Source organism: Sparus aurata, chromosome 9 (assembly GCF_900880675.1).
Source record: "Sparus aurata chromosome 9, fSpaAur1.1, whole genome shotgun sequence".
NCBI classification, from domain to species: Eukaryota; Metazoa; Chordata; class Actinopteri; order Spariformes; family Sparidae; genus Sparus; species Sparus aurata.
Window position 1 is genome coordinate 25,721,681 of NC_044195.1, and position 27,243 is coordinate 25,748,923.

The following is a 27,243-nucleotide window of genomic DNA, read 5'->3' on the forward strand; positions in this document are numbered from 1 at the left end:
TGTATAAACCGCAGCAGACGAAAAATTCAGAAAGAGAGCACACCTGTAGTTCAGCTCTCAGTCCCCGGGAGGGTAGAAAGGAGCATCAACAGACAAGATGCTTCCTGTGTGTGTGTGTGTGTGTGTGTGTGCTTCTGCGTGGCGTCTTTGTGTGTGTGTCGGTAGGTGTGCTCAAGTATTCAGCGAGCTCGTGCTGTCTGAATGTACTTGTCTCTTTTCGCTGGTGAACCTGTGTCATATCTCAGTGCTTCGCGGAGGCTCGGCATTGTGTGTGCGGTGCAGTGCAGTGTGTGTGAGTGTGTATTTCGTAGTGCCGAGCCGCTGGTGTGTCGGTGCGGCGCTAAAAGGGCAGCGTGACCTCGCCCCTGCCGTTAGTAAATGTGCATGAAAGCCCCCCGGGGAGCAAGTGAAGTGTGGAATTGTTCAGGTCAGTGCCCACACTCTTCAACGCTGGATCTCTATGGGATGAGCCGGCTCCTCTCTCAGACAGTGTCATTAATATATTTCAAGGGATGAAAAAAAAAAAAAAAAAAAAACAGCACACGCTGTTTTGCACCAGGCTCTCTTGTGGCATTCTGTCTTTTGATGGCATTCATAAAGATCCACAGCCCGCAGCAGATATGAGAGTCTGAAACCAACAGAAAATCACTCGCAGTGAGCTTTGTTGCCGGCAGAGCAATGAACAGTTATTGAGTGGTAGGCATTGTTATGATCCAAGTCGTTCGCCCATGGTCCTTGAGCTGCACAGAATCTCTCCTATTGAATGTGCACTTAGCCTTTATGTTTCAAAACATCAGAATAAACTGTGATCCGTTCCCTTTCCGAAAAAGGCTTGCGTTCAGGTAGACCAGCCAGCCAGCCAAGATGCTTCTGCTGCCCCGGCTTTGCTCTCTGGAAAATTACAAATTCAAATTGCCTCGCAGAAGCTTTATGTGCTTTTCACTTTTTTGCTTCTTTTTTTTCCTGTTATCTTGGCCTATCACATTTTGCAGCTATGGGGGGAAATGAATTGGTCATGGAAGGTTACTTGATAGAATTTCAGTAATGCCTTTAGTAGACATCACAGAGTCGAAGGAAGGTGTATTTTTGAGTAACAGGGTGCTGAAAATCACTGGTTGGCCCTTGTTTCCCTGAAATAAACCTGGTATGACCAAGAAACCTTTCAATTATTAATATCCATGGGGGCTTGCCCACACCAAATAGTTTTTTGTGGTTTGGATGTGAGTAGCAGTAAGTGCTCTGGGCAATACTGCAATCGATCCATAGTCTCTTTTCTCTTGGAGAGCACACTCGGGCAGCACTGCGGATCAGACTCCTGAACTGGTGCCTGGCACCAGTAGATGGTCGGGGGATGTAATTTGGAGAGTGGGTATCCTGGGGTTAGACAGGTCTTCCTGCGGAGGGAAAGAATGTGGAACCTTTCTGCCAAGTGTCAGAGCTGCGGTGAAATGAGTGTGGCTCCCCAAGAAAAGCTGCTGCTCAAGTGTCGTGGACATTTATCTGAGGAGGTGCCGAAGCCTAGAAATAGCTTTTTGATCCCACTGTTTTTCATCTCCAAGAACATTTTTCTGTGTCATCTGGGAATTGGAAGAGCTCAGTAGTCGATAGAGACTGGAGATTAGAAGATGAGGTGTCTTCTCAGTGGGAAACCTTTTCATAAAGAAATGAATATTATATGAAAAGTCCAGCTCTGAGAAAGATCAATGTTGAAGAGAGCACGATATGAATCCAAACTGATTAGGTGATTGACTTAATGATAATGATTGTGTCAGAATGTTGATCCTGTTATTGGACAATTTGCCAATAACATATTTAAATTGTATTCAGAGCCATTTGTTGTCAAACACCCTGTCATAACCCCTTTCAGATCTCACTGGCATTGTCATCAATGTCGTTTAAAACAGAGCGTGTCAGTCATCAGTATGTCTGATTTATTACTAACACAAACCAGCAGAAAAGACATTGTTAATGGCTGGAAAACAGGGTAAAGTGGAAATACCCAGGTGGTCTATGATGCCACTCCAAGGGAACAGGCGATTTCTCTTCCTCAAAATTTCCTCACACTGAGTTTTTGCGCAGATGAAATGAAGACAATTGACATAGATTGAAATACGATAAGTATGCAAGAGTGTTTTTGACACAAAATGTGGGATGTTCAGGGTGACAACACAAATCCAGCGATGCAACACCATGTTCTTTTTCACGCCTCCTGTTTGAACAGCCCAGTCACTAGTGTCAGCAGTGAATGTTTCTGCAATACAGACAAGTGTGTATGTGTCATGGTCAGGCTATGTACCATATCTGCATTTGTACAAAACAGCACGTCATTATATTTACATGGTTATTATCTCAAGTGGGTTGTAAGGAGGTGGAGCAGTGGGTGGTGGAGTTTCAGGTCACCAAGTGTGAAACAGCTGGATGTTTTTGACAAGGGCCAACCACCTTGTTTCAACATTTGCAAGCGCGGAAACACTTTATATATTAAAGGTGAGCTCATGGCAATTCCCAGCCCAGTTTGTGGCCACCAAAACCGGGCCACGTTTGTGCAGACAGAACCATGTGTTTTTATAAGGAGACCCGTGGACACTTCCAGCAGGATTTGCGGTGACCATAACAAGTATTTTAAGCCAAACAATGATCTTTTACTCACCCTAACCAAGTGTTTCGTTTGTTGTTGTGTTTTTTTGCCTAAACCTAACCACGGCATAAGCACATCGAAAACTGAACCCAAAGAAACATAGAGTTGTTAAGGAGTTAAGAAGTTAAGAAACATAAAGGTTTAACTTATCTTCAGATAAGCAGCAGAAGCATACTTACAGTAGCTCAGATTTACTCTGCTGATTGGCCGGTTGGTTTAAACATGTAGTTTCTCCTAACTTTAAATGGCTCATAGCTGCTCCACTGTAGTGTGATATGATTGAAATGTGACTTAGACAGCACAGCTTTAGATTTCATAGATCAGCTGTACAAATCTGATGAACTGCAGCCGGGCTCATTTACATCTCTAATCCTTTCCTGCAAAATGAAGTAAGATTTTGACAATAATATCTGGCAGGCTCAGCATATAAACTTATTTCCAAAACAACCTGTATGAGCTTGTTGGACAGAACATTCAAAAAGCCAATTTGTTCCCATGCAGTCAAAGGAGGATGTTTGAGGTCAAGGCCTGACACACATTGTGTAACGGGTGCACAGAGACAGGACCCAAAACGCAGGACGCAGAGCTCAGAGAAGGTTTCTTTAATCAAAGGAGTTTGGTACACGGGTGATCAGTCCAGACAGGCAAACAATTTCCAAGAGGGTCAGGCAAAGGCAGAGTCGGAGAAACCAGGCTAAAGTCCAAAAAACCAGGAAGATAGAAACACTAGAAGCTCAGGGAACAAAAGGCTGGAGCGCTAGACAAACTAAGACGAACTGGCACAGGAGGTGGGGGAGACAGACTACTTAAGCACACAGGTGAGACAAAGAGACACAGGTGAAGCACATCAGGGCGGGGCAGGTAATCACACAGGAGGGAAGGACACAAGGTCGGGAGGTGAAGGACCTGGAACAGAGACAACACGGTGAGAACCAAAATAAAATACAGGAAGCACAGGAGAGAAACTGACAAAGTAAAAGGGGAACACTTAGCTGGGCGACGTGACACATTGATTAAGGTCATAGCAATCCAGTCGAGTTCTACCAAACTAGAGCTGCAAAATGTTGGGAAAAAAACTGACATTGCAATATTTGATTTTCTGGAATATATATATTTCAATATAAAAAGAACTTATTTTTTTTTTGTTAATAGGTATCAGGTGCTGCGATGTTTACGTTCGAATTGAATACAGCGAAGAAAACAAAACACGCAAAATGTGAAAAGCTTAGGGATTTGTTTTTTCTTGACATTGCACGTGCTGCGATTGTGACTGTTGTGCATGCGCAGGTCGCAATGTTGATACTGAAATGATGTACTACTCCAAACCATAATTGTTTAACCATTCACAGACCTCACTTTGTGGACAAGTTATAATGGAACAGAAAAGCTGATACCATAACGTTGCAACATCTTTGCATCCTGCAGCAGTAAGAAGTCCTTTCACTTGAACTAAGGGGCCTTCCGCAAACCCCTCACAAATGTCCCTCCTCCACCAAACTTTACAGTTGGCACCAAGCATTCCAGGTGGTAGCGTTTCTGATTCATCCATCCATCGATTGCCAGAGTTGTGGAGCATGACTTTTCTCTCCAAACAACACATTTTTCTCGCTGGACTGGAGTCCAGTTGTGCTGTGCCATGGACTCCAGCTGATGCTTGGCATTGCGTGCTGCTGCCTGGGCCATGAAAATCCATCATGTGTAGTGCCAGACGCACAGTTTGTGTGCTTCCATAGGTAGTTGAAAACTCTGGAGTGAGTGATGCAAGAGAAGATAGACAATTTTTCATGCTCCACATGCGGTCTACACTTTGTGGCTGAGCTATTGTTACTCCTAAGTGCTATTCCTTCACAATAACAGCACTTACAGTTGGCCAGGGCCAATTGACTAGGGCGGTAATTTCATGAACTGACTTGCTGCGAGGGTGACAGTGCTAATTTTACAGTCACTAAGGTCTTTACTGCTCATTCTGAATGCTATGTTTGTTGTCATGGATTTCGTGGTTATGTGCTGGCATGTGTGCACCTGTAGCTTTAGCTTCCGCTGTGAGCTGAAACACTTGATGATAGTTCAGGCTGCCCGCTGACTTTTGAACATATCAGGTGTTCCAGACTCATTTCGCACCCTGGCTGCACTGGTGAGGCTAACTTTTTCATTTAGGTGAACCAGCCAGTGTTGGTCACGTTACTTTTAAATAGTAATTAGTTATAGTTACTAGTTACTTCTCCCAAAAAGTAACTGAGTTAGTAACGGAATTACTCCAATATAAAAGTAATTAGTTACCTGGAAAAGTAACTCTTGCGTTACTTTCTTTTCTTCCCCTTTTGAGCTCGGCATTGATTTTAATGTACTCTGCATCTATGTATTTAGAAAATGTCTTTCTGCATGGCGGACCGGTGTTATGCCGAGAAGTGCCTGCATACCGGGATCTGCATGCCGCTCACGGCATGAGGGGGATGCAGTATTCGGCAGAGCTGGTTTTGAACTTGCCAAGATATGCATCCCTGGCTGTTTAAGACAGATACACTGCTACATATATGGAGTCCATGTTCATATGAATAAACACTGCCAAATACTGCATCACCCTCATGCCACACCTGCTGTCATCGTCAACAGTGTCAACAACGGAGTTTTTGGCCACTAGTGTTGTAGAAGTGCGTGCAGTTGAGAGATGCTTCATTAGATTAGAGTTGCTTAAAACGGAGGTGGACAAAGGAGGTTAAAGTAGTGTCTGTACTTCCACTTTGAAAACGTAAACTTTCCCTCTGGACTTGCCATTTCTGCAGCTCACCTCTGCTAGTTTGTGTGTGTGAGGCTGTGTGGTTTGTGTGTAAACCGAACACAGCCTCTGATTGGCTTACAAACTCTCACTCTACCTTAGAGAGCCAATCATCACCTCTGCGGTTGTCCCGCCCCTCCCTCCTGCCTCACCGGAGAAAAATAAAGCAGCCCTGCTGCTCCAGTGGCTGAGAGCCGAGTCTGATGACAACAGCTTCAATGAGAAACTTCAATTTGTAACGCGCCACATTTTATAAGTAAGTAATTCATTAGATTACTCCGTTACTGAAAAAATAACGCCGTTAGTAACGCCGTTATACTTAAACACCGTTCCTCCCAACACTGGAACCAGCACATATTTAATGATCACGCAATATACATTTTAATTCCATTACACATCACGCAAATGACTGTAAACTGGAGTAAAGGTGCAAATACATGTTTTCACTCACTTAAATATCACGCAACAAGAAACTGAGCTAATCAGAACTGTTGAAAAAATAAACTTCTTAATTTCAGGCACTCTGGTGCGATCAGTGAAAAGTGCGAGTCACACTTGACAGGTTTTGGGGCACATTTGCAAACCAAAAGAGTTGCACCCTGGAGCCCCGAAAATACTGTTTCCTCTTATGTGACGCAGGAGACCATGTAACTGTGATGATCTCGGTTTTAGCCTTGTCGGAGATCTTTTAAACGTATTACAAAACCTCCTTGAAAATATGATTACAGTAGTCTGAGGGAAGAAGCTACTCTGTCACACGAGAGACCAGATTTCATGTTGCATTATTCCAAACGTATTCCACTGACTTGGATCTTTGCGCACCACTATTAAATCATTATTTTCTTTTACTCAACTGCCGAGCAGAGGAATGTTTTGGCTTGCATCAGATAACATTAACCGCACAGCCTTGGGTCTTCATTTGAATCATATTATATCTAAATTGCATCACAGCAGAAGTCAGATGTGTGCTGCTCTCTTGGGCTACTCTACATGTATCTCACATTTACACTGGAGTTGAAAACATATCGAGGGTTCATATGTGTTGCTCCGTGTGCCTTTTTCTGCCCTGCTTGACCTAGAGAAGATTATACGATTGTGAATTTTTTACGTGAGGATGTTACGCCCCTGATCTAGGGGAATCAGAGTCATAACATGATGTGCTTCTCCCCATTCTTCCCACTGCCAAGAAGGCCAGTGTCACAGGAACTTATATTTAAGGTAGCATTTTTATTTTGCTTTAGAGGGCGAGAAAGCCAAAACAACAAACAAAAGAATCTATCTCCCTACCTTCCTTATGCAAATCAAAAATGTTAACAAAAAGACAAAATCTTACCTGACTCCTAAATAAGGAAAAACAGGAGAAAAAGGGTTCAAGAAAAAGGCTTCTCCCTCCGAATGGGCTACTAAACAGTTTACTTGTTCAGAAATGTACAAAATGCTCAGATGGTAGATTTCACTGGATTACACAAAGACAAAAAACCAGGCAAGCTAGACACTAGCCCGAGTTGGATGTGGGTGAATTGGTGGAGTGGGAGACTGCAGTCAGCCGGTGCTTCAAAAAGGCTCCTCTCTTCACTCTGACCAATCCTGGGGCAGCAATCAGTCTGCTCAAACCAATGAACGGTCCAATCATTCACTCACACACTTGGAGGAGGAGGGACAGAGCAGCAGCAAATATGACCCAGGGTCATAACAAGGATGATGAAAAATGAACAATGATAATAAAATCAGAGCAAAGCTATGATCCTAACAACTACACAAGGTGTTAATGGGTATCGCAATGCTTAACTAAAAATAAATATGCATATTTGTTATCTGTTTTAAAGACAATAAATGAATAGATTTCAGAGGGATTGCCACACAAAATTATTCATGATTTTCTTTCACATGCCCACAATTATACAGCACATAAGGACATAGCTGTGTGATTTAACTCACGCTGTTGGTCTTTATTTAGACTATTGCTACACACTGCTGTTAACCTCTCGGGGCTAATGGCTGTAAACAGAAATTGAGCTGAGCATTGATGAGCTGTTTGGAGCGACATCACATTTCTGCCACTGCAGTGATGTTGAGTACTGTAGGTGCCAGCATGGAGCCAGCACACCTCAGCCGGTAGCCTCCAATTTAGTAACAGCAGCAGCAGCAGCAGCAGCAGCGTCAGGACAGTGAGACTCAGTAATTGGAGAGACAGGTGTCATCGCGAAAGTTTTCCTACTGTATCTTGACCCCATTCACTCAGACTTACTCACTTCTTTAAACACCTTCTCCTTCACCGTGTCACATTGCTCATTATGTTGCTCACCTTCCCCTGTTTCTTTTCTCACCAGGGAAATTGAATACAAGCGGAGATTTATGAGCTCCTCTTATCTCTCTTTCTACCAGTTTATCAATTAGATATATTCTATGTGTCTGTTTTGGAATATCAAATAGGGAGTATTTTTTTTGGATAAACAAAAATTAAATGAGGAGGAGTGTGACTTTTGTGTGAGCATGTTTAGATGTGTTATACGCTCGATATTTTGCACAGAACGTACCACTGACAAGATTAATCGAGTTTGCAGGGAATACGGAGCTGGCAGGAGCCTGGCTGATAAGGAACCAGGTGATGGTCATTAGCCAGAATCCCCCGGTAGACTCGGGTAAAAGGGTCGGAACAAGAAGGGCCGACGACTCCCAGCTTGTGTGAAATCTGGCTGTTTGCAGTGAAAATGGATTCCAAAATCTTGTCTTTTTGTATATCACATTTTGTGAATTTCTTTCGTCTGTGTATTGCACTTAGTCGCTAGAAGGCCTGACGTTACATCTGCCAGCTGAAACCACCTAGGTGCAAAGTGGTATGTCAGACAGGGCCAGGCTAGCTGGTTATCATGCTATCTTCCTTAAATCTGGGCAACACAGACACAACCTCGACACTGTGGTTGCTTCACACAATTTTTAGAATGGATCCTCCCATGCCAACTCACCTAGGGCGTCACAGTTCATGTCATGGATGTTCTTGAAAAAAATCATGTGAAACTTCTATTATATTCACAGGACATGGGGCTCTGAAGTTATGTTTCAACACATCTGTGGCACTCGATTTCTTTAAGCAGGACCAAATACGTTTCTAGATGTGACAGAACTACATTAATACAGAACATTTGGTCGCAAGAAAGTGAAAAACGAGTGAAATTTGATTACTGTAACCATTTCTCAACTCAACTACTTCAGTGAATATATATTGCCAAGTTTTGTGAGGGTGTCTTGGATTTTCAGGACAAATTTCAACCAAATCCGGTGAAAAATAACGGATTGGTGAGGTTCAGAGTTTTTTTTCGAGAAAGTCCACAACATGAACTGGGAAAAGTTCTGAGTTTTGTGTGAGTTTGGCATGTTGCTTCATTTTTTTTGAAGGTTTTAAAATAAACTAAAATTCTGAAGCATTCCAACTAATGTTTGAAGCAAACAGCGCAAAACATTAAGGAGATATGACTAAAGGTCAGTCATGATGGTGGTACTTGGGGAGTCTAACATTTTCTGGGGTGGGGAGCCAAACCACGATCTATACCTGAACCAAGCCAAGTCTTGGTGCCTTCGTGCAGCAGGTTGTATAGTCACAGTCACAGCTGAATGAAGCAGCCTTCATTAAGGTGTAGGGAAGCGGAAAGCTTTGGGGGGACCTCCCTCTTGGCGGGCATCTATCAGCGTCTTTCAGAAGCTGCATTCATTAATTTTGTCTTGTCTTGTTGTTGTCTTGAGCATGCTTGGATTTTGAAATAACCCTTGCAAATATCCAACACTTTACAAAAAATGTCTATCTTAGTTCAGCATTGTAATTTGTTCCGGTAGTTGCACAGAACTTACATTTGTACGTTGCACGTGGTCGGTAAGTCGGCATTGTTCCAGACTAACTATGAGAGGGTTATAACCAAATTTGGCTCTTATTATTATGGGATTGCACCTAATGTGGCGAACCCTCCATGTGGACGTGCAAATGGGGTGGAAGTGGATAGGGTGGAGAGGGTGTAGGGTTGGTTTGAGAAAGGCCCTACTTTGATTTACAACCTCATACCTAACACTTTCCATGTGGAGTGAGTGGAAATGGATTCTATGTCTCACTCAGCACCGAGCCACTTAATAGATCATCCTGCGGACAGCTCCTGCCACTGAAATTGAATCTAATAAATTCATCTACCACTTGTGCCTTCATTATGAGATATCTCCTTCAGCGCTACAAAAGGTGAATAACTTAACGGATGAGTAAAAACCACTTGTTTCAGCCTAGAGCTCGCCGCTATCAGGCACACTTTCATTTCCCAAAAAGTATTACCATTCCAAAGTTATTTATTTTCCATCAACAACAATGTTGTTATGAAGAAGCTGTGGAAAGAACAAACCTTTCTTCTTTTTAACTCCTGTTTTCATGATTCAGCTTTAATGTTATCAATGAGACATTGCTGCTCTTGTTGGGAGCTGCTGCTGCTGCTGCTGCTGCTGCTGCTGCTGCTGCTGACAAGAGCAGAGTTGATAAAAGACCTAAATAATTCATCACAGAGACGATGCCCAGTGAAGACTACATCTTAATACCGTTTTTTATTAATTGGCTGAGACGGGTTCTCGAGACTTTTTACTTGAGACAACATGCTTACTGTTGCATTATTTTTTTTTTGTACCAGAATAGCAACAGCTTCGCTGACAACCCATCCCTGTTCCCTCCCTAACCTTCCTCTTCTCTGTCAGGTTTCAGACAGAGGAGGCGAGAGGTGTTGTGGGAGTCCAGCAGTCCTCTGGAGACCTGCCCCCATCTGGTAGAGTCCGTCCCCTGTGAGGATCCCGTCTGCTACCTGTGGCAGGTCCAACAAGAAGGAAGATGCGTACCCGCTAAAAGCCCCTGTGGTCCTGGAACGGCGGTCCAGAGCGTGACCTGTGTCAGCGCTGAAGGTAATGTCCTCCATTTGCATCATAAGGAAGCAGTTCACGTAAATATTTAAATCCTCAGTCACACCACGGAGATTTGTCCAGGTAATAAATGCGAGGTGATTTTTTTGTTCCAGGTCGATGTCACCTTCCTCCTGTTATTAAAGCACACTTAAAGGACATTTTGGTAAAAATGCTTAGTCGCTTCCTTGCCAAGACCACGATGAGAAGCCGTCTTTTTTGTTACTTTTGGACAGCAGCCCAGTCGGCGGAATAAAATGTTGTCACAGTATGTTTCTGCTGATGGTGGTGGTGGTGTGATAGCTGGGCGAGTCGGCTGCCAAGTTTGAGATGGTTTTTCAGCATGTGTAAGCGTGAAACCACTAGATATTTTTGAGGGGAAGTCGGGACGTCTTCAGCCGTGTTTGTGTCCATAGAAAATAGGCATTTTAAGCCAAAGCAAAATCTTTTCCTCGTGCTAACCAAGTTGTTTTGTGCCTAAACCTGACTTTAGCAGAGCGTTGCTTCACGTAGGAAAATTGAACCTCAAGAAGTGTAAAAGTTTGAACATTTTCATGATCAAGAGGAAACATGCATTGCCAACATTTATTCAGTTGACCGGGTTGTGGACAGAGTCAGCACTTTTGCTCTGTTTCCAACACTTAGGTTGGGCTATGCTAAGCTAACTTCCGGCTGTAGCATCATATTTGTGGGATCAATTTCCTCACCAAGCTCCTCGCAAGAAAACCAACAAGGTTTAATCTCCCCCAAAAAGTCCAACTACCCTTTTACCAATTAATGAATATTGTGAAATGACTATTGGATTTTCTCTCTCAGCCATCATCCATGTGTTCAATGATGAAATTATTATACTATAGGAAAAAAAGATAGCTCAGTAAGTTTAAAAAGGTGCCACAGTAGAGCCGTCAGCGGTCCAGACACTTAATGTTATCAGCAGCATTGAGACGCATGAACTATCAGGTATAATGTGATCCATTGTGCTCAGTCGTATCATCACATTGGGTGATAGGAACATCCGTGTTAATGAAGCATGAATTATTCATGAGGGTCCATCACTGAGTTTATAGGCACAGAAAACATTGGCCTGATTAAAAAATCAGAATTGCAGCTTCCTGCTAAGCATTAATTGCTCATCTCCATAGATTATAAACCTAATTGCGCCCCTTTTTTTCGCCTGTGTTTTATTATTCTGTCACAACGGATCATGTGTATGTTTGTCAAGAAGGCAGCGGAGGGTCCAGATTTATTAGCCGGCGAGAGAGTGTAATGAGTTTTGACAGGACGGCTAAGAACACAAGCTTTGGCGGGGTTTGAAGAAAAAGGGGCTTATGAAATTATCTGCTGCGGATTTATTGTTCGTGAATGTTGACAAGTTGTTCACTGTTCCCTTCCTTAATTGGCTTATCGAACTTTCCATTTAAGCGTGTTATTTCCTCGCACAGTCACAACAGTGTCACGGCCAAGTTGTTAAGTGATGCAAAAATCCCGTAAAGGGCTCTGTTTATCACGAAAAGACACCGCAGGCTGACAGAGCAGTGTTATAGGTAAGGACTGAAAGAATCACTGAGCATGACAATATGAGTCACAGTTTCATGAATGATACCGTTTGTGTGGAAGCTGAAAAAGTTTCAGATTTAGACTTGCAGTTATTGTTTGTATGTTTTAAGTGGAACTGTTATTACGTGTTTGTCTTTTGACTTCCACGAGATCTACTGAAAAACACATTGCCTGTCTAATCTGCACAAAACAAATGATTAATACATATTTCCGGAGAATGAAATTTTTTGAGTTTTTTCTCATGGGTCTCTGTTGCGAATAGTTCTGATAAAATGTAACTTTAATGAGAAAAGATGTTTCAGCATGCTGGCAGTCCTAGTGTCAAGGATTTGACACCAACTGTGTCAATTCATGTTATTCAAATAAAAACGCACCATCTACACGCTCATTACTCCTAATGACAACCACACACCAAAACCAACCGCTGCTGCTATTCTTCCTTTAATGAATTGAACGGTGGACAGATGGAAATGTAGATAATTAGACGGACAGAATAACGTCTGTCTGTTTGCTGTGATTCCTTTGTTTTGTGCAAACATCCCGGTGACCCCCTGTATTGATTGCGGTTTTCTCCAGATAAAATATGCTTTTTGGTTACTTTTCCTGTTGTGCTTCACGTATAAATTTAGTAGACCTTGGGGAGAGGCAGCCCACTAATTGCCAGTCTGTCTGCGCATTCAGACTCATAACATCTAAACTCTTTCTTTCAGACTCCACACAAGGAGAGGAGATGATGGACACTTTGTCCGTGTTTAGTATTTAATTTAGACCAATCTGTAAAATCTGTTTGGTCACAAATTCACAACCCATTAGACCCATATACGTATATGAACTGTTTAAAAATAATTTCTATTTTTTTTTTTTTTTTTTTAGTAGTATAACATAGGCTAACAGTCAGATTATATCAGTTAAACAAACACTGAAAGTTACTGTTATTGTCATAGTTTTAAATGAAAAAGTTAGATGTATTGGGCGTATAAAGACACTAATTTCCAGCTTGCATCAAGATCTAGGTTATGAACTGAATGTTTTATCGTGTGCATTTTACATTTTAAGCAGGCTGTTATCAGCCACCACTCATCCCAGATATTTTCAACGCAGCTTTAATCGAAGCGATCTAAATCCCGCCCTGGAGGTGGACTGTTAGTGGCGTTATCCGCAACATGTTTAGGTGCCTGTGGTGTCGGCAAATAGATTCCAATAATGTTTTTACAGTACTTTACAGTTCTGTGGAGAGAGCCACGGGTGTCTGAAGATGCCATGGCAGGAATATTTTCAGAATGATGGTGAAGAATAAAATACCTGCGGTCATGCTGTAGTCGCTGTCGGCTGGGTTTCAATCATTTGAACTTTTTTTTTTTCCGAAAGTGCAGAAAATAGCTGACAGGACAGTGGAGAGGCGAGAGAGAAAAGAGAGGTAGTGACACATCTGGAAAGGTGAAAGGATTGTTCACAATAATAAACAGTGAGCAGCTATGATGTTGGCGGATGAACACGTCTGTCAATGGAAGCAGCTCGCCGTCCCACCTAATCATACGATAAATTAGCCGACCTAATGTGTTTGTTTTAAAGTCTGAATTAATTTCAGCTCCCTCGGTTCATTAAAGATTGTTTATGGATGAGATGTGATTGGTGTCTGGAAAAAACAAAAAAAAACAGGTTGTCTGCCGTCCAGCTCATCGTGACCTCACTATACCTCATTATTTGCAAAAACATTTAGTTTCACCCTGTCTGCAGTTTGGGAAGCTTCCTTGCTCATTCACTGAAAACCTGCATTAACCATTAAACGTTTTTATCTTTGGATCTTGTGCTTTCACCATGCATTGGGAAATCGGTTTCTATCCTTTTGTTCTGTTGTATCCAAACGGCCCTCTCAGATGAATTCCAATAGAAGTAACCCTTCATCAGTACAAACCGTCACTTCTAAATCTGTTAATTCGAAATGATTTCACACCAGATGTTAATTTTGTATACAGTTGAGAATGGTTTTGTCAAGTTTGCATTTGCTCTGCTACCACTTGGGTAGAAATAGAACATTTCAGCCGTTTCGCTCAGTATTTTGACTTAAAGTTATCTAACTATGTATCAACAGTTTAAAGCATTTGTCTGCTAGTTAAGCGCTTTCCCATTTTAACAATGACTTTTAGCTATTAACTATTTCAACTGTTTCTGAACTGTTTCTGGCTGTTTATCCATTACTTGGGATATCAATTTCAGACATTATCAATTACTTTTAGCCGTCTATTTAACCACTTTAGAATTTAAGGATAAATGGTTGAAATACAATGAGTAGATACGGCTACCATTTATACTTTTAGATAACATCTACAACAATTTCCCTGTTACTTGTTATTGATAGAGTTTTCTGCTTGCTTTGCCAGCTATGTAGTGTTCAGGTGTTAAAGTAAATATATATATATATATATATATATATATATATTTACTAGGGCTGTCAAACATTTTGTCTATAGTTAACTCGTGATTAATCGCAAATTAATCGCGATTTTTTTGGCACATTTTTTCTGTTCTAAATGTGTCTTAATGTATTTTTTTCATGTTCTTAATACTTTTAACAATTTAAGAAAGGGTTAGGGTTAGGCAAATATGCTTGTTTTGTGAAAATGTTTATTCAACAATAAAAAAAAAGAAAATAAAAGACTCCCCTCACCCTAAATGGGATCAAAACATGGTGATGTCTGCTTTTGGCGAGGGGGGGAGGGGGCAGTGGGCTCTCTGCATCTGCCATGTGTTTGGCTTGCAAATGATATTTAAGACTCGACGTACTTCAGTGGTAACTCATTTCATGTCGAGTCGACAGTACGTGCAGATAACTTTTGTCCTATCGACCGAACCATCTGGCAGTGTTTTGAAAGTCCTTTCTTCATTTCCTTTTGCTTTTGTTTTTCAGTCCACTGTGTTTTTCCCAAACGCCAACCCTGCTTCTACTTCTTCTGATTCCCTTTCTTATTCTTCTGCCACCCTCTGGATCAAGACTACAGGTGCCACCGACGGCCGTAAATCATACAATGCGCGTTTCTTATTTTTTTAATACTGAGCGTTAATCGCACGTTAAAAAAATTGACAGCGTTAAGAGGATGTTAACTTTAACAGCCCTAATATATACATAGATTAGCAGATCACTGCACCAGGAGGGAGCATGCTTTTAACTTTAGTTTATTTTCAGTGCATGGAGTCACTTGGGACAGGGATTCGCAAATGCTCCCAATGTGCATATGTGTTGGATGACGATTTCACAAAGAATATAATTGGTGTTGATGTAAACACATAGTTACTCTCTACAGGAATAAGGTACGTTGGCGTTTGAAGTGGCAGGCACCATCTCAGATTGTGAGTTTCTGTCAACTAACAGGCACCCGAGAGAGATGTAATGTTTTTTTCCACTTTACTCCCTGATTGAGCAAGCATTTGGTTTCCAATTTCTCTGCAACACTACTCTGCATTTCAAGCCTGAAAACTCAGGCTGAGGAAAGTTTGGGACTATGAAAAAAAAGTGATGGATAGCACTTTACCAGCAAAGTTGATCTAATGGCTATCTAAATTATTATCTACGACTGCTCAAGCAATCAGAAAACATTCTCTGTCGCCTAAATGGCAGCTTTTATTGTTTAGCAACGACACAAGGTAATTCTTAAAACCACTCAGGGGTGGATGAAATGAAATAGACTCGCCCAGTGTTTGAGGACATTTTGGTTCTTGGTCATGAGTACGACCCGGAGGGATCTACCTCTGGGCGAAAAAAAAAACTTTTCAGATGAAAATGCATCAGTCTGGTGCATCACATAGTCTCTATGTACTTCCCCTCACCTGTCTCCTGTCACCTTCAGGGTGTGTAGATAGAAGCATAGTCCTCTGAGAGCACGGCGAACATGAGTGTGTGCAGTATAATATGTGTACCGCCACTGAAGAATGTAGTCACTACAAATGAGATCACATCATTTCATGCACAGACACCTTTAATATCATTGCACCTCGTGTTAAAGGCTGCTATTAATATGTTTTAAATTACCTGCATCACCTGTGTTTCAGAATATGTGGAACGTGGCGCTGTTAGTCACTAGTATGAATGAGCTGTTTAATTGTACCTGTTGTTACATAATGAATACTGACACTGATAACACTGGCAAAACTGTCAAAGTGTGATTTAGCAGTTCTCTTGGCAGATAAGTTGTCCGGCTGTATGTCTTATTCTTTGCTCCTTGTTTCTTGAGGTATTGCTGTAAAGTAATAAACCTTTCATAGATTTACTGAAGTTGGAGCCATGACTGTGTAAAATGTATCCATGCAAGTTTCTGAGGATCCAATCTGCACTTTGTTTGTGTTTGTCGGTCAGCTTGACTGTCAAGACCGACCTAAGGCCAATCTTACGTTGACAGCAGAGAGAGTTAGATTGCTTATCCATTTAATGAAAACCCCCCCATAGCATCATGTGTCAATAATGCAGAGGCTAAAGCATTCAGTCTCTGAACCTTGTCATCTTCTACTTGTGCATGTTAGCTATGTGAATATGAAGTTGCCTTACATGCAGCTTGGAGTTGGAGGGAGCTGCATCCACAGTTGTTGCAAAATGAGTTAAAAGTATTAAGGTGTCTCCCGCAGGGAGGGTAATGGGCACTTATTGCATTCCACAATAACTTCATTGGGCCGTAAATTGTGGCAAAAAAAAAATAAATTAATATAAAAAAAAAAAAGCTGTGTTAGTGTAACCCACTGACTTTTTGCCTCAGGCGGAGTAAAGTTGTTTTGACAGCTTCTGCTCGCTGCACAGCGACTATTCACACCAGAGGAGTGAGCCCCATTTCCTGGACTAACTATCAACCACAGTGCACGCTGAGTGCACCTGTGACTGACAGCTGACATGACAGATGTAACCCCTCATGGATGCATGCTGGCTAACCTTCCTAAACCTACCGACATTTCCGAGCCCAACAACAATAAGTCGGTAGCGCGGTTGCCATCAGCCTGAACTATCCCTGCTCAACTGGTAAGCAGCCCTGTCTGACTGCCTCTAACAGTGAAGTTCTGTGATTGACAGGCTAATACAGTAAAACCATTAATAAGTGACCCGGGATAGATTGTCAGAGCCCACTTTGATATATTCATAGCGATTTTGTACAATTTGCCTTGTTGCTTTAGCCCACAAGCTTTGTCTTAAAAGCTGCCGCACGTAGTGAATGTGATTATTAACTTTTAAGCAAAGGTGAGGATTGTAATTTTTTTTTTTTTAAATACATATATATATAAATATATATGTCTACCTGGGATAATAACAATGAGGAAGATTAATTGGTGGGTGGGCGAGCAGAATAGAAATCATGTTGAAATTGTATGCAGGAGGCAGTGGTATTATATCTGAGTAAGAACCCCAACTACAGATCTCTGTATTAATAATGCAAAAGGACCCCTAGGGCAGCCATCTATTTGCAGAGCCCCCGAACATGTAGTCTCACACTCGCACACATAGACACACATTGACACTCACATGACTCTGGATTCATGTTATCATACCATTTCTTTTTTTTTCTTCAGGCGGCAATTCCAGCAGGCAAAGCTTTGTGGTGCTCCTGTTAGTTTTGTTTTTTGCTAACATATTCATTAGTCCTCTGTGATTTTCAAGCGGAGCGATTGCTGAATAATTACTTATTTTTCTGCTGTTTGTTAAAGTATAGCAAACACTTCCACCGTCGGCAATAACACATCTAAACAATTCATAAAAATATGCCTGGAGCACGACGAAACTGCTTTCTGTCTGTGCGGCAATGCATACTCCCACATTGTTCCATATGTTTCTTGAATCTACAACCAAGGCACGTTATTGTAAATGTGTTGAAAGAGCTTAATATATTTTGGCTTGGCTAGGGGTCAAAGGTCCATTCTCACATTTGTGTGGTTGGAGATTACAACCGAGTGAATACCTCTCTGGACGGCAAGTGTTTTGTATGTTTCGGTGGACTGTAGAAACATGACTGACCTCTTAGTAGAGGACCTGATTCCTCTGTAGATATAAAAGGCTCAGTGTTACAATACAAAAAAACAAAACAATTGTTACTTTCATATGCTACTGCACACATAGTTAGGAATATTATTTTCCATTTCCTCATAGATCTCCCTAAATCCTACACACTGAGCCACTAAGGGAGTAACCAGTCAGATTGCAGTTCTCTCTCGCCGTAAGTTCAGCGACAGTTCAGCTTTCTGACTCAACACCTTTCGGGGAAAACTGAGCTTGTGAGATATTTGCTGGCTTCCATGTTTCCTTCGGCAGTGGCTTTTGCTGTACTTATTAAGCCTTAAGACCAACCAAGTGGCTGAGCGAGACCTTTCTTTATACACGCCAACTTAAAATAAACAATCATGATACTGTTTTTGTAGGTACAGTGAATTACTCCTGCAGTGTTTTTGAATGGTATCGATTTGACAGTTTGAATGTCTAATGCTGTAGACAAGAAGGAAATGCTGTAAACTTTACTTCACCTCATTGTTGAAAGAGTGCCATAAATATTGTTCTCTTAAAATTTGGCAAAGATGGCTAAATTATGAACATTTTGGCAGGTCCTCTATCTGAAAACAATGTTTTAATTCCCTCTACTTGACATACGGATATTCTGCACCCGTTCCTGTGAAAGTAATACAAGCAAAAGAATGTTTTCTGCCCACCTTGATAAAACTTTCTGCTGGAAGTACCAATTTAAAGTTTTTAAACACCGCCGCGCTGTATCTCATTGTCCATTTTCATGTTCCAAGTGCAAAATAGTCTCTTATCTCCACATTTTCACCAAAACTACATGGATGGTAAAGATAAAATAATCTGTCTGCCCCTCTGAATATGGGTCACAGGGGTTGATTCACAGAATCTACTGCGTATTACCTTTTTTCCTCTTATGCTTACTTTGTATAAGCACTGACGCCTGAAATAATTACCCGGGTGGGAGCCATGGTGAACCAAGACAATGTATTTCCCACAGCTTAAAATTGCCCTGCCAGTTCAAAACAATTATGTAAAGTATGAGCACAGGCAGTTCTTGTTCAAGTGCTGCAGCCTCCAGATCTTTGCTCAGCTGGTGTATTATAATAGTTCTCTTTATTTTTCAGAGTTTTAATGTCATTTTACTGTATTTTATAACACTAACTTCATCACCACACTAACCACGTAATACAGTATCGGGGTGGAAAAGTATGATCCAAACACCCAAAAAAGTTGTGGCAATGCAGTCCTTACGGTCTACTTAGGTTTAGGCACAACAACCTCTCAATTAGGGGTGTAACATATCTGCTTTGTTAGCCATGAGCACAGCTGGTGATGTCCCAGCTTCCTGTTAAAAAATATCTAGGTTTGTTACAAAGATCATGGTTGGAAATTGTCCCAAGGGTTCCCCAAATGTTGAAAAGGCAATCTCGAGCTACAGTCACTAACTTAGCAGCCTTTCTTGCTTAACGTAGCTGCCTGATGACATGACAGGAACATGTAATGTGAATGCTATGTGCTTGTGTTGCAGAAATGTCGACATCAGCGGTTTGCAGAAACGTTAAAAGTGCAAAATGTAATTTTATCTACTAAAGTTTGTATGTTGACCAGCTGGTCCTAGCCCATCACAGTCCAACGCTCCTGTGCTAGCGGTGTAAACACCAACGCTTCTGCTCCAAATTCCCAGTCTTGATCATTACACGCATGGCTAACTGAGCTAACTAGCTAACGGCAGCCACAGTTAGCAGCGCTCTGGTTATATGATGACCCCTGTTTGTTGACTACATGGCTAGAACAGCTGGCCAATTCTTATTGCACCTTTAAGTGCTAGGATTTTATCGTGGGGACAGGGCTAAAAACTTCCACAAAATGTTTGAGAGTAGTTTGTTTGCTAACTTTAACTGCAGAGCTCTCATGTTACGTCTAATCGCATTTATACTAATGAAAGGTATAATACAAACCATAGCCTGTGGGACTTTGACAGTACTTTTAGCAGACTAATGTCTCCCAGTGGATATACTTTGATGGCTGGAGATCTCTGGCGCTTTAACTTTAACGGGCGAAAAGGTTCTCAGGCTCCCCGAGGGAGTGTGTCACATCTGTCTGATGAGGCGATACTTACGTTTCTCGCTGTCCACCGCCCTCCTCCGCATCAAGGGTATTCATTTGGAAAGGAAAAAAAAGACAAATTGATGACAAATCTGCCCCGGGGTTGTTATTGTTAAACCATATTCCATGATGTAGTGGCAGAGTTCAACCGAGTTAATGATACTGCTGTGTGTGAGCGTACATCCAAAAAAAACAAAGCCTCGGCTGCTGCTGGCATGCCTGGTTTCTGAAATTGATCTCTCTTTCTCCTGGACACGGAGACCTCAGAGGAAACTGTGGCACTGCTAACTCCAACCAGAAAAAAATCACAGGATGGTATTTTTCTGGGGGTATTATTCAGTCATTAGCATTCATGTGAGAATATTTTTCTGCAATTTAGTTTTTAATCACACAATAAGAGAGTCATTATCATGGAAGTACAGTAAAGAGAAAGAGGCTCTGTCTCTCCTTTAGCTGTCTCGCTCCCCAACCAAGAGTTAACTGGGAGTTGTGATAAATATTTCATAGCATGACTGTGAGATGAAGGCTCAAGGATGGCTTTTAAAACTTGCTCAGAATACCAATGGGATGGCCTTATAATTTTTTATTTATTTATTTTTTTTAGATAAAATGAAATTCCAATTGTGTTTGACAGAATTTTTTGAACACTTAAGAAGGAAGACTGCTCAAGTTTGGTGTGAATCTTTTTTTAGAGAGGAGATTCGGTTTCTCAGAGAGGATCCAAATCATTTTGCATTTGGTAAACTTTGCCAACGCTTAAAAATGACACCAAGCTACGGATTATAATAGCCAGCTCTTTATCCTGCTGCTATTAACAGCCAAATAGGTGTTGTCATCATCGGACGGTATCTAGATTAAGGATGATTGTATTAGCATGCGTCGACAGTGAGATTCCATCCTGATCCATGTCTGTGTCAGAACCGGACGCCTCATCAGCTCCAAATCTTCTGAAAGAAAAATACAGGCCTTACAGAAAACAGTAAACAAGACAACCGCACGTCTAAGTAGCTGACCATATATTTTTAGTTGCACTCTATGAGAATTGCTTTTACACTTTCCGTCAATATTATCAGAATGAAACCCCTCTCAGCTTTCCGAGGGTTGTTTGTGTATTCAGATCACAATTAATCAGGCTTCATTCACATGTGCATTTTTATGTTGGACACATGCTGCTCTGCAAGTTTTCATCTGATCAACCCAAATATATGTGATTTCATACTGTTCTACATTCTCTGCGCTTCTCGTGTTCATTTTGATCCTTTACCTGGGTTGAAATGTCGTTCCATCACTATCACATCACGGTTGCTGTCTGATCACGTCAAGATGCATCGAGGTGTAATAGCTAGCATCCTAAAAGCTGACATCTCCCTTTCAAACTTGTCTTCCTCAGGGGAAGATGTGCCCGCTGCCCACTGTGAAGGCGACCCTCCCCCCGCAGAATTGGCCTGCGAGGTGGCCTGTTCTGCAGACTGCGTGGTCGGCTCCTGGTCTTCCTGGTCGGCCTGCTCGCACAGCTGCGCCACCAAGAACGCAGAGGGCCGACAGAGTCGCACTCGCACGGTGCTGGCACTCCCAGGGAAAGGTAAAGGAACACACTCTATGTCAATGAAATGGTGTGTTGTTTTAGTTTTCCTACATTTTCTGGTTATGAAGCATGGATGTCTGAAGGTAACATTGCTTGTCGGGATGTCGACTTACATTATCCCAGATGTTTCCAACAAGGTAACGGAGCGTTTTGTTTGGCAGCCTGTTGCTATGACTTCCGGGATAGAGTCAGAGTCAGAGAGTGGGGAAGGAAGTTTAAGAAAGAGACTAAACATAACCTGACAAAACACATCGTCCATGAACACTTGTGCCTGGAGTCACATCAGATATATTTTCATTAGCCGCGGAGATAAAAGTGTTTGTGTTCATTCGTGTGAACTATTCTGAGAGAGACCCTTAGTGGCAGTAATTGCATATTGTAGTTTTTTTGAATTATCTGGTACTAACATTTACAGCAGATCATGTTGTCAGCGGGCCACAAAGCTAGACATATTAGATGACAGCACTCACTTCTAAAAAAACACTGAAAATCGTTTTAAATTGATTTGCAAAAGCTACGTGTGGTTAGTTGCACTATGATTTCTTTTAAAAACGGAGAACTCAAAAAACTGCAGGATGTGTTATACTGTCAGTGAGAAACACACCTAAGAAACCCATAGACAAACTCAAAGCTCAACTCAGCAAATAAAAAAATAAAGAATAAAGATTGATTGAGTTTTTTTTTTTATCAGAATGTTTTCACCAACACTGTGGGTTTTGCCTTGGCTGTTGTTTCTGTGGACTTCTTATGGAGTCTTATTTAGACATTTTTCATCTGAGAAAACATTTGAGGTTTCGAGTTGACCATCCATTATCGAGGGCTCTTTTTCTGGCCGGTATTTTTTTTTATTTTTTTTTTTAGTCAGACAGCAGAGCCTTGGCAGCCAGCTCCTGCCCATTAATCCCTGTAACCAAACACATATCTGCAATAACAGCTGATGAAAGAATCTCACAGCCTCAGTCAGGTTCCAAACTGTGTTGTTTATTACTATGTTGCTGGCTATCTGCTCGCTGGCAGAGGTGCTGTGCGTGTGTGCGTGTGTGTGTGTGTGTGCGCGCGCATGTCTGTGTGTGCGTGCTGTATCCTTGCTCGTACGGCCGACTTGTTTTTTAAGACAGTGTGACAGTAAAGAAAACTACAGAATGCAAAAACAGACTGGGAGCTGGAGGTGTTTATACGGTCTTGGTTCGGTGACAAACTCATTCTCGCCCCTTTCTCCAAGTCACTTTAGGGCACTTACCGTTCTCCGGATGACACCTATGATCCTACTTTCGTGTAAACTACTCCTTGCTTCTACTTCCATTGGGGGGAAAAAACGCAGACGAAACACCAGAATGTAAAAATAGCACAACACGGCGAGGCTGTCGGTGCACAGAACTGAAAGATGACACAGTATAAATACGCCTAAAGTTGCGATGACTCATTTCCAACGTGATCATATGCTTGTTATCCCATATTTTGCATTGTACTTCGCACTTCAGGTATATGCACTCTACCTGTGAGTTTTTGGGTTACAATGAACCTGACGGTGTCACCCGTCTGCAGATAGAGAGGAAAAAGTCACACAGCACTAACAACACTGTGATATTATTATAGCCGTGATACCTTACTGCACCATGTTGGTGAAAAATAGAAGTTTATACAGATTTCATGCTCTCAGTGTTGTCACTGAGGACTGGTATAGAGGAGCACTGTATGCTTTTCCCAAATAATGACAAAAAATATGACACATGGTATCCAGGGAGCAGGGGCTGGAGAGGATTGTTATGGTGTAGCTGAGGGCGGTGTTTAAAATGGCCCCTGCGTTGTGTCGCGGTGACCTCACCGTGACTTTTCGTCCGCGAAACAAACTTCTGCGAGTGTTAACTTGTAATGTGTGCTCGGCTAACCCTGAACAAACATTTGTTTTTGCCGCTAAGCAGCCAGCGGTCAGTGATAATATTAGCACTTGACTTCCAGCAACTAACTACAGCTTGTGACTTCAGGGGGACGTTTATTTGTCTATTGTGTGCAAATCACTTGCACGCCCTGCATAATAATGTCGACTTGTTGAACCAGCGAGCAAAAGCAAAACGCTGTCTTTGACTCTGTGATTCTGTCCTGTGTGTCGGTTTCCAGGCGGGAAAGAGTGTCCGGCTGCCTCAGCCCTGGAGGAGTGGAGAGTCTGCAATGACCACCCTTGTGTGGTGTTCTACTGGGAGGCCTCCGCCTGGGGTCCCTGCATTGAGGAAGCCTCCATGGATTTCAATGGAACCAGCTTCGGGAATGGGACCCCTACCTGTGCAATGGGCGTTCAGATCCGCAAAGTCAGCTGCACGAAGGCGAACGTTGGACCCGTCATAAGTAAAAGGTAGAACTTCCGGGTAGTTTCATGCTTTTAATATGCATGTTTAAATCTTTCACAACTCACTAACATCAGGTTGGGGACCACGGCGGTGTGATGTAGCTTGTAACAGTTTTCGGTCTGTGTTTCTTGGTTGATGATGGTAAGCTTTGACAGTGAAGCAGAAGACAATAAATTTAGCCAGAAACCCACAGCCACACGTATCAGGGGTTTCCACAGTGCGCGTTGTTTATCACAAAGCCTGGTTGGATGCTTACTATTCTATTATAGATGGCCAAACAGTGGCCACACATAACCATCACAATCTACTTGATCTAAAAGGCAAACGTGATAGAGTGCCACTCACATAACTCAAGGAAAAACAAGGTAACTAAGCAACCCAGTACGTCCAAATGCATACCTTCTCCGAGGCCCAACGGTGTCCTTTAATTCAATCAATACTAGTCTAACGTCAAATAAAACAAAAGTAAATCTGCTGGGTCTCGGGTCTTCATCTAATTGTCCTCACTCACAGCCACCTAAATAGGCCTGAATGAAAATAAAGTTTCTGGATCCATCCTTTTAATCCGGATCCGCACCAAAAGTTAATCAGGGTTCACGAGGGACCCGTCATCCATCCAGCAAACCGAAACGGAAAGATGAAAACATAACTGCCTCGGCAGAGGTATTTCACCACCGGGTGTCTAACCAGAAGAGTTGTTACTGTGATGTCACGGTGATTCTATCATATGTACTTCAGTCCATATAATCCAACACTGTCAACCACATATCACCTGTTTTTTTTGTTTTTTTTTATCCTTTCAGACTTTCAATGGTTTTCTGTATGAAGAGTGTGGGTTTCAGTGTGCAGTGTGTCTTTACAGTTTAATGTGTAAGGTGGCAGGCATGTTTTTCAGCATTTGTCTGGAGGCGAATTGATACCTGTGCACAAATCTCCCTCTCGTTTACTTCTGGATGGTGTTGAGCCAGATGCACTTACGTACATGTTGGCTCCATTTGTTTAACGCTCGTCCCCGTCTGCTTTTTTCCAAAATGCAGATAGACCGATTTGTTTTTTTATCGTGCCCAAAAGGGATATCAAGCTTTGTGTTGTTGTTTTTCAATTGAAAACGAGGCCTAGAACACATTAAACAGGTGTGTTTTCTTAATTAATGTGTCTAAGTAATCTGACACTTAGCCATAAGAAAAGAGGTGAATGAGTGTTTAACCTATTCTGAACAGGTATTAACTAGAATTATATGTCTGTGCCTGCTGAAAACGTCTAACATTGAGTCATTTTGCCAGGATAAGAATTTCACTTTGTAACAGAGTGTTTTCCTCTAATATCCTTATCTGACACCGCTGCTTTGCTTGGTTTTAGATACCAGGAAATGATTCCCAGGAGACACATGTGGAGAGCTCATGGATGAGGAGTTAAAAGCTTTGTAAAAAATCTGACGGAGGAGTTGAGAGGTGATCTTGTCTCTTTCACAGAGAAGTCATTTTAAAAAAGCGTCTTCCTTGGAGATGCATAGTGTACGCTTTTACTTGCTGACAAATGACCCAGAGGACTTGATGCACTGTGAAACGATACCCCCAGAGTTTTGTACACTGAGCTCTTCTTCTGTGCTTTCCGCCTTTGTTTAGGATTGTTTTTTTTTGCTTTTTTTTGTTATTTTTTATGTGAACCTGAGATTCATTTTGCTTATGCTCCACCATTATCTACTCTTCTTTCAGCAATACAATATCAAACACTGCTAAGGGCTTTTGTGCTGTCACCATAATGATGTTATAGCCCACACCAGGAAGATAGATTTATAAATAATTCACAAAGTTTGCCCTTCTTTAGCTCGATCTATTATTGACAGGGCCATAAAGTGGATTATGGAGGCTTTTTTTCTTATGAGCGCCCTATCTCCCGCCGCAGAGGCTTTAATGAAAGCTGTCATTTCTGCTTCCCCAACAAATCTCGCCTGTACAGTACGCTGTGAATTCAATCGCTCCTTCGCTATTCATATCCAGCAGCAGGGTGTTCATTTAATGCAACAGCACCTAACACACAGCCCTGCGTGTTGCTGCTCGTCATAGTTGATTTCGATGATCAATAACGAGGGACCTCACTCATGAGACTGTTCACACTCGGTCGTTTTCAGCCCTATTTTAAAATGTGTTTGTGCTGAGTATTTCCAAATTGTTTCTATCCAAGAAGCAGATGCGCCCTGAATACATTTGATGTTGTGTTGCTTGAGAAAGGGTCAGCTAAGTCAGTAAACATCTAAGCATTTCATGCTTGGCAATAATCTCCGCGGTGAGCAGTGGCTCAATGAAAGGTTAGTAGGTGTTTCTCGGAATCATTACGGAGCCCTCAGGAAAACAGCGGATTGATTTTTACTCTAATTTCTGCTCCCCTTTGTTACACATTGAGGATAACATATTCATTAACGAGCCGAAAGCGGTGGAAATGAGTGTGCGACGTACAGCAATCTTTATTATAGATGGGGATTAAATGATCGTTTCTCCAACTATGCACTCTAATGAGTACTACAAGGAACTTTTAACTGGTTATGAAACAGTCTCAATTTAATACTGAGCCCTCCACATGACCTACATGAGCAAACAGCACCATCAGAAAGAAGGCTGACTATTTCTATGAAGCGATTACAGCCATTCTTAATTAATGCCTGATAAGTCGTATAATTAAAACTATTTTGGTAACACTTAAAAAGAACCCACATTCATATATGGTACATTTATAGCTAGTTCAACTTTAGTTAATGGTTAGCTCACTGCTAACAGACAATGAAATGCTAAGGATGAATTGAGTCTGACAAGTTTGTTTTGTTTCACCGTTGTCATATTATAGTTTTTAACCTTACATAACCTTAACATGGATATTTGAGGCTGTTTAATGTTACCTCATCCTCCAAACACCTGTGTTTCATAAAGGAAAATAACACCTGCTTTCACTCGTTTCCAAAACAAATGTGAATGCTGGCCAGATCAAGATGTTAAGACACGAGCCAGTGCTGCTCATAGTGCCTTTGTCCACAGGGGTTTCCAGATCCAGCACAAAATGAAATTTCCTTGTAGCTGCTTTAGTATTCATTTATTTTTTCGAGTTATGATTTTTGTGTTAATTATGTCGAGAGAAGACAAATTACAGCAGTTGGTGCTGGGCTGAAACAGTCAATCAATACTTACTCAAACTAAAATATTAACCTGCATGAGTATTTTACCGACCTGTAATTGTATGAAAATGATGAATTAGGTATTTGCAAGGAGACACTCAGCAAAGTATGAGAGACATTTAAGGTTCCCAACCCCGAGACTGCAAGTCTGATTCCTTCAACTT

The 27,243-nt window shown here is 41.7% G+C and overlaps 1 protein-coding gene across 2 annotated transcripts in view; it reads left to right on the forward strand.

Moving 5' to 3' along the window:
- Positions 1-27,243, forward strand: part of thsd7ba (thrombospondin, type I, domain containing 7Ba) — a 169,378-nt gene that overhangs the window by 71,525 nt on the left and 70,610 nt on the right. For both annotated transcript variants that reach the window (XM_030429404.1, XM_030429405.1), the window contains exons 7-9: positions 10,137-10,337; positions 21,374-21,565; positions 23,687-23,918. In XM_030429404.1, coding sequence (XP_030285264.1) covers positions 10,137-10,337; positions 21,374-21,565; positions 23,687-23,918 — 625 coding nt within the window. The remainder of the gene's footprint in view (positions 1-10,136; positions 10,338-21,373; positions 21,566-23,686; positions 23,919-27,243) is intronic.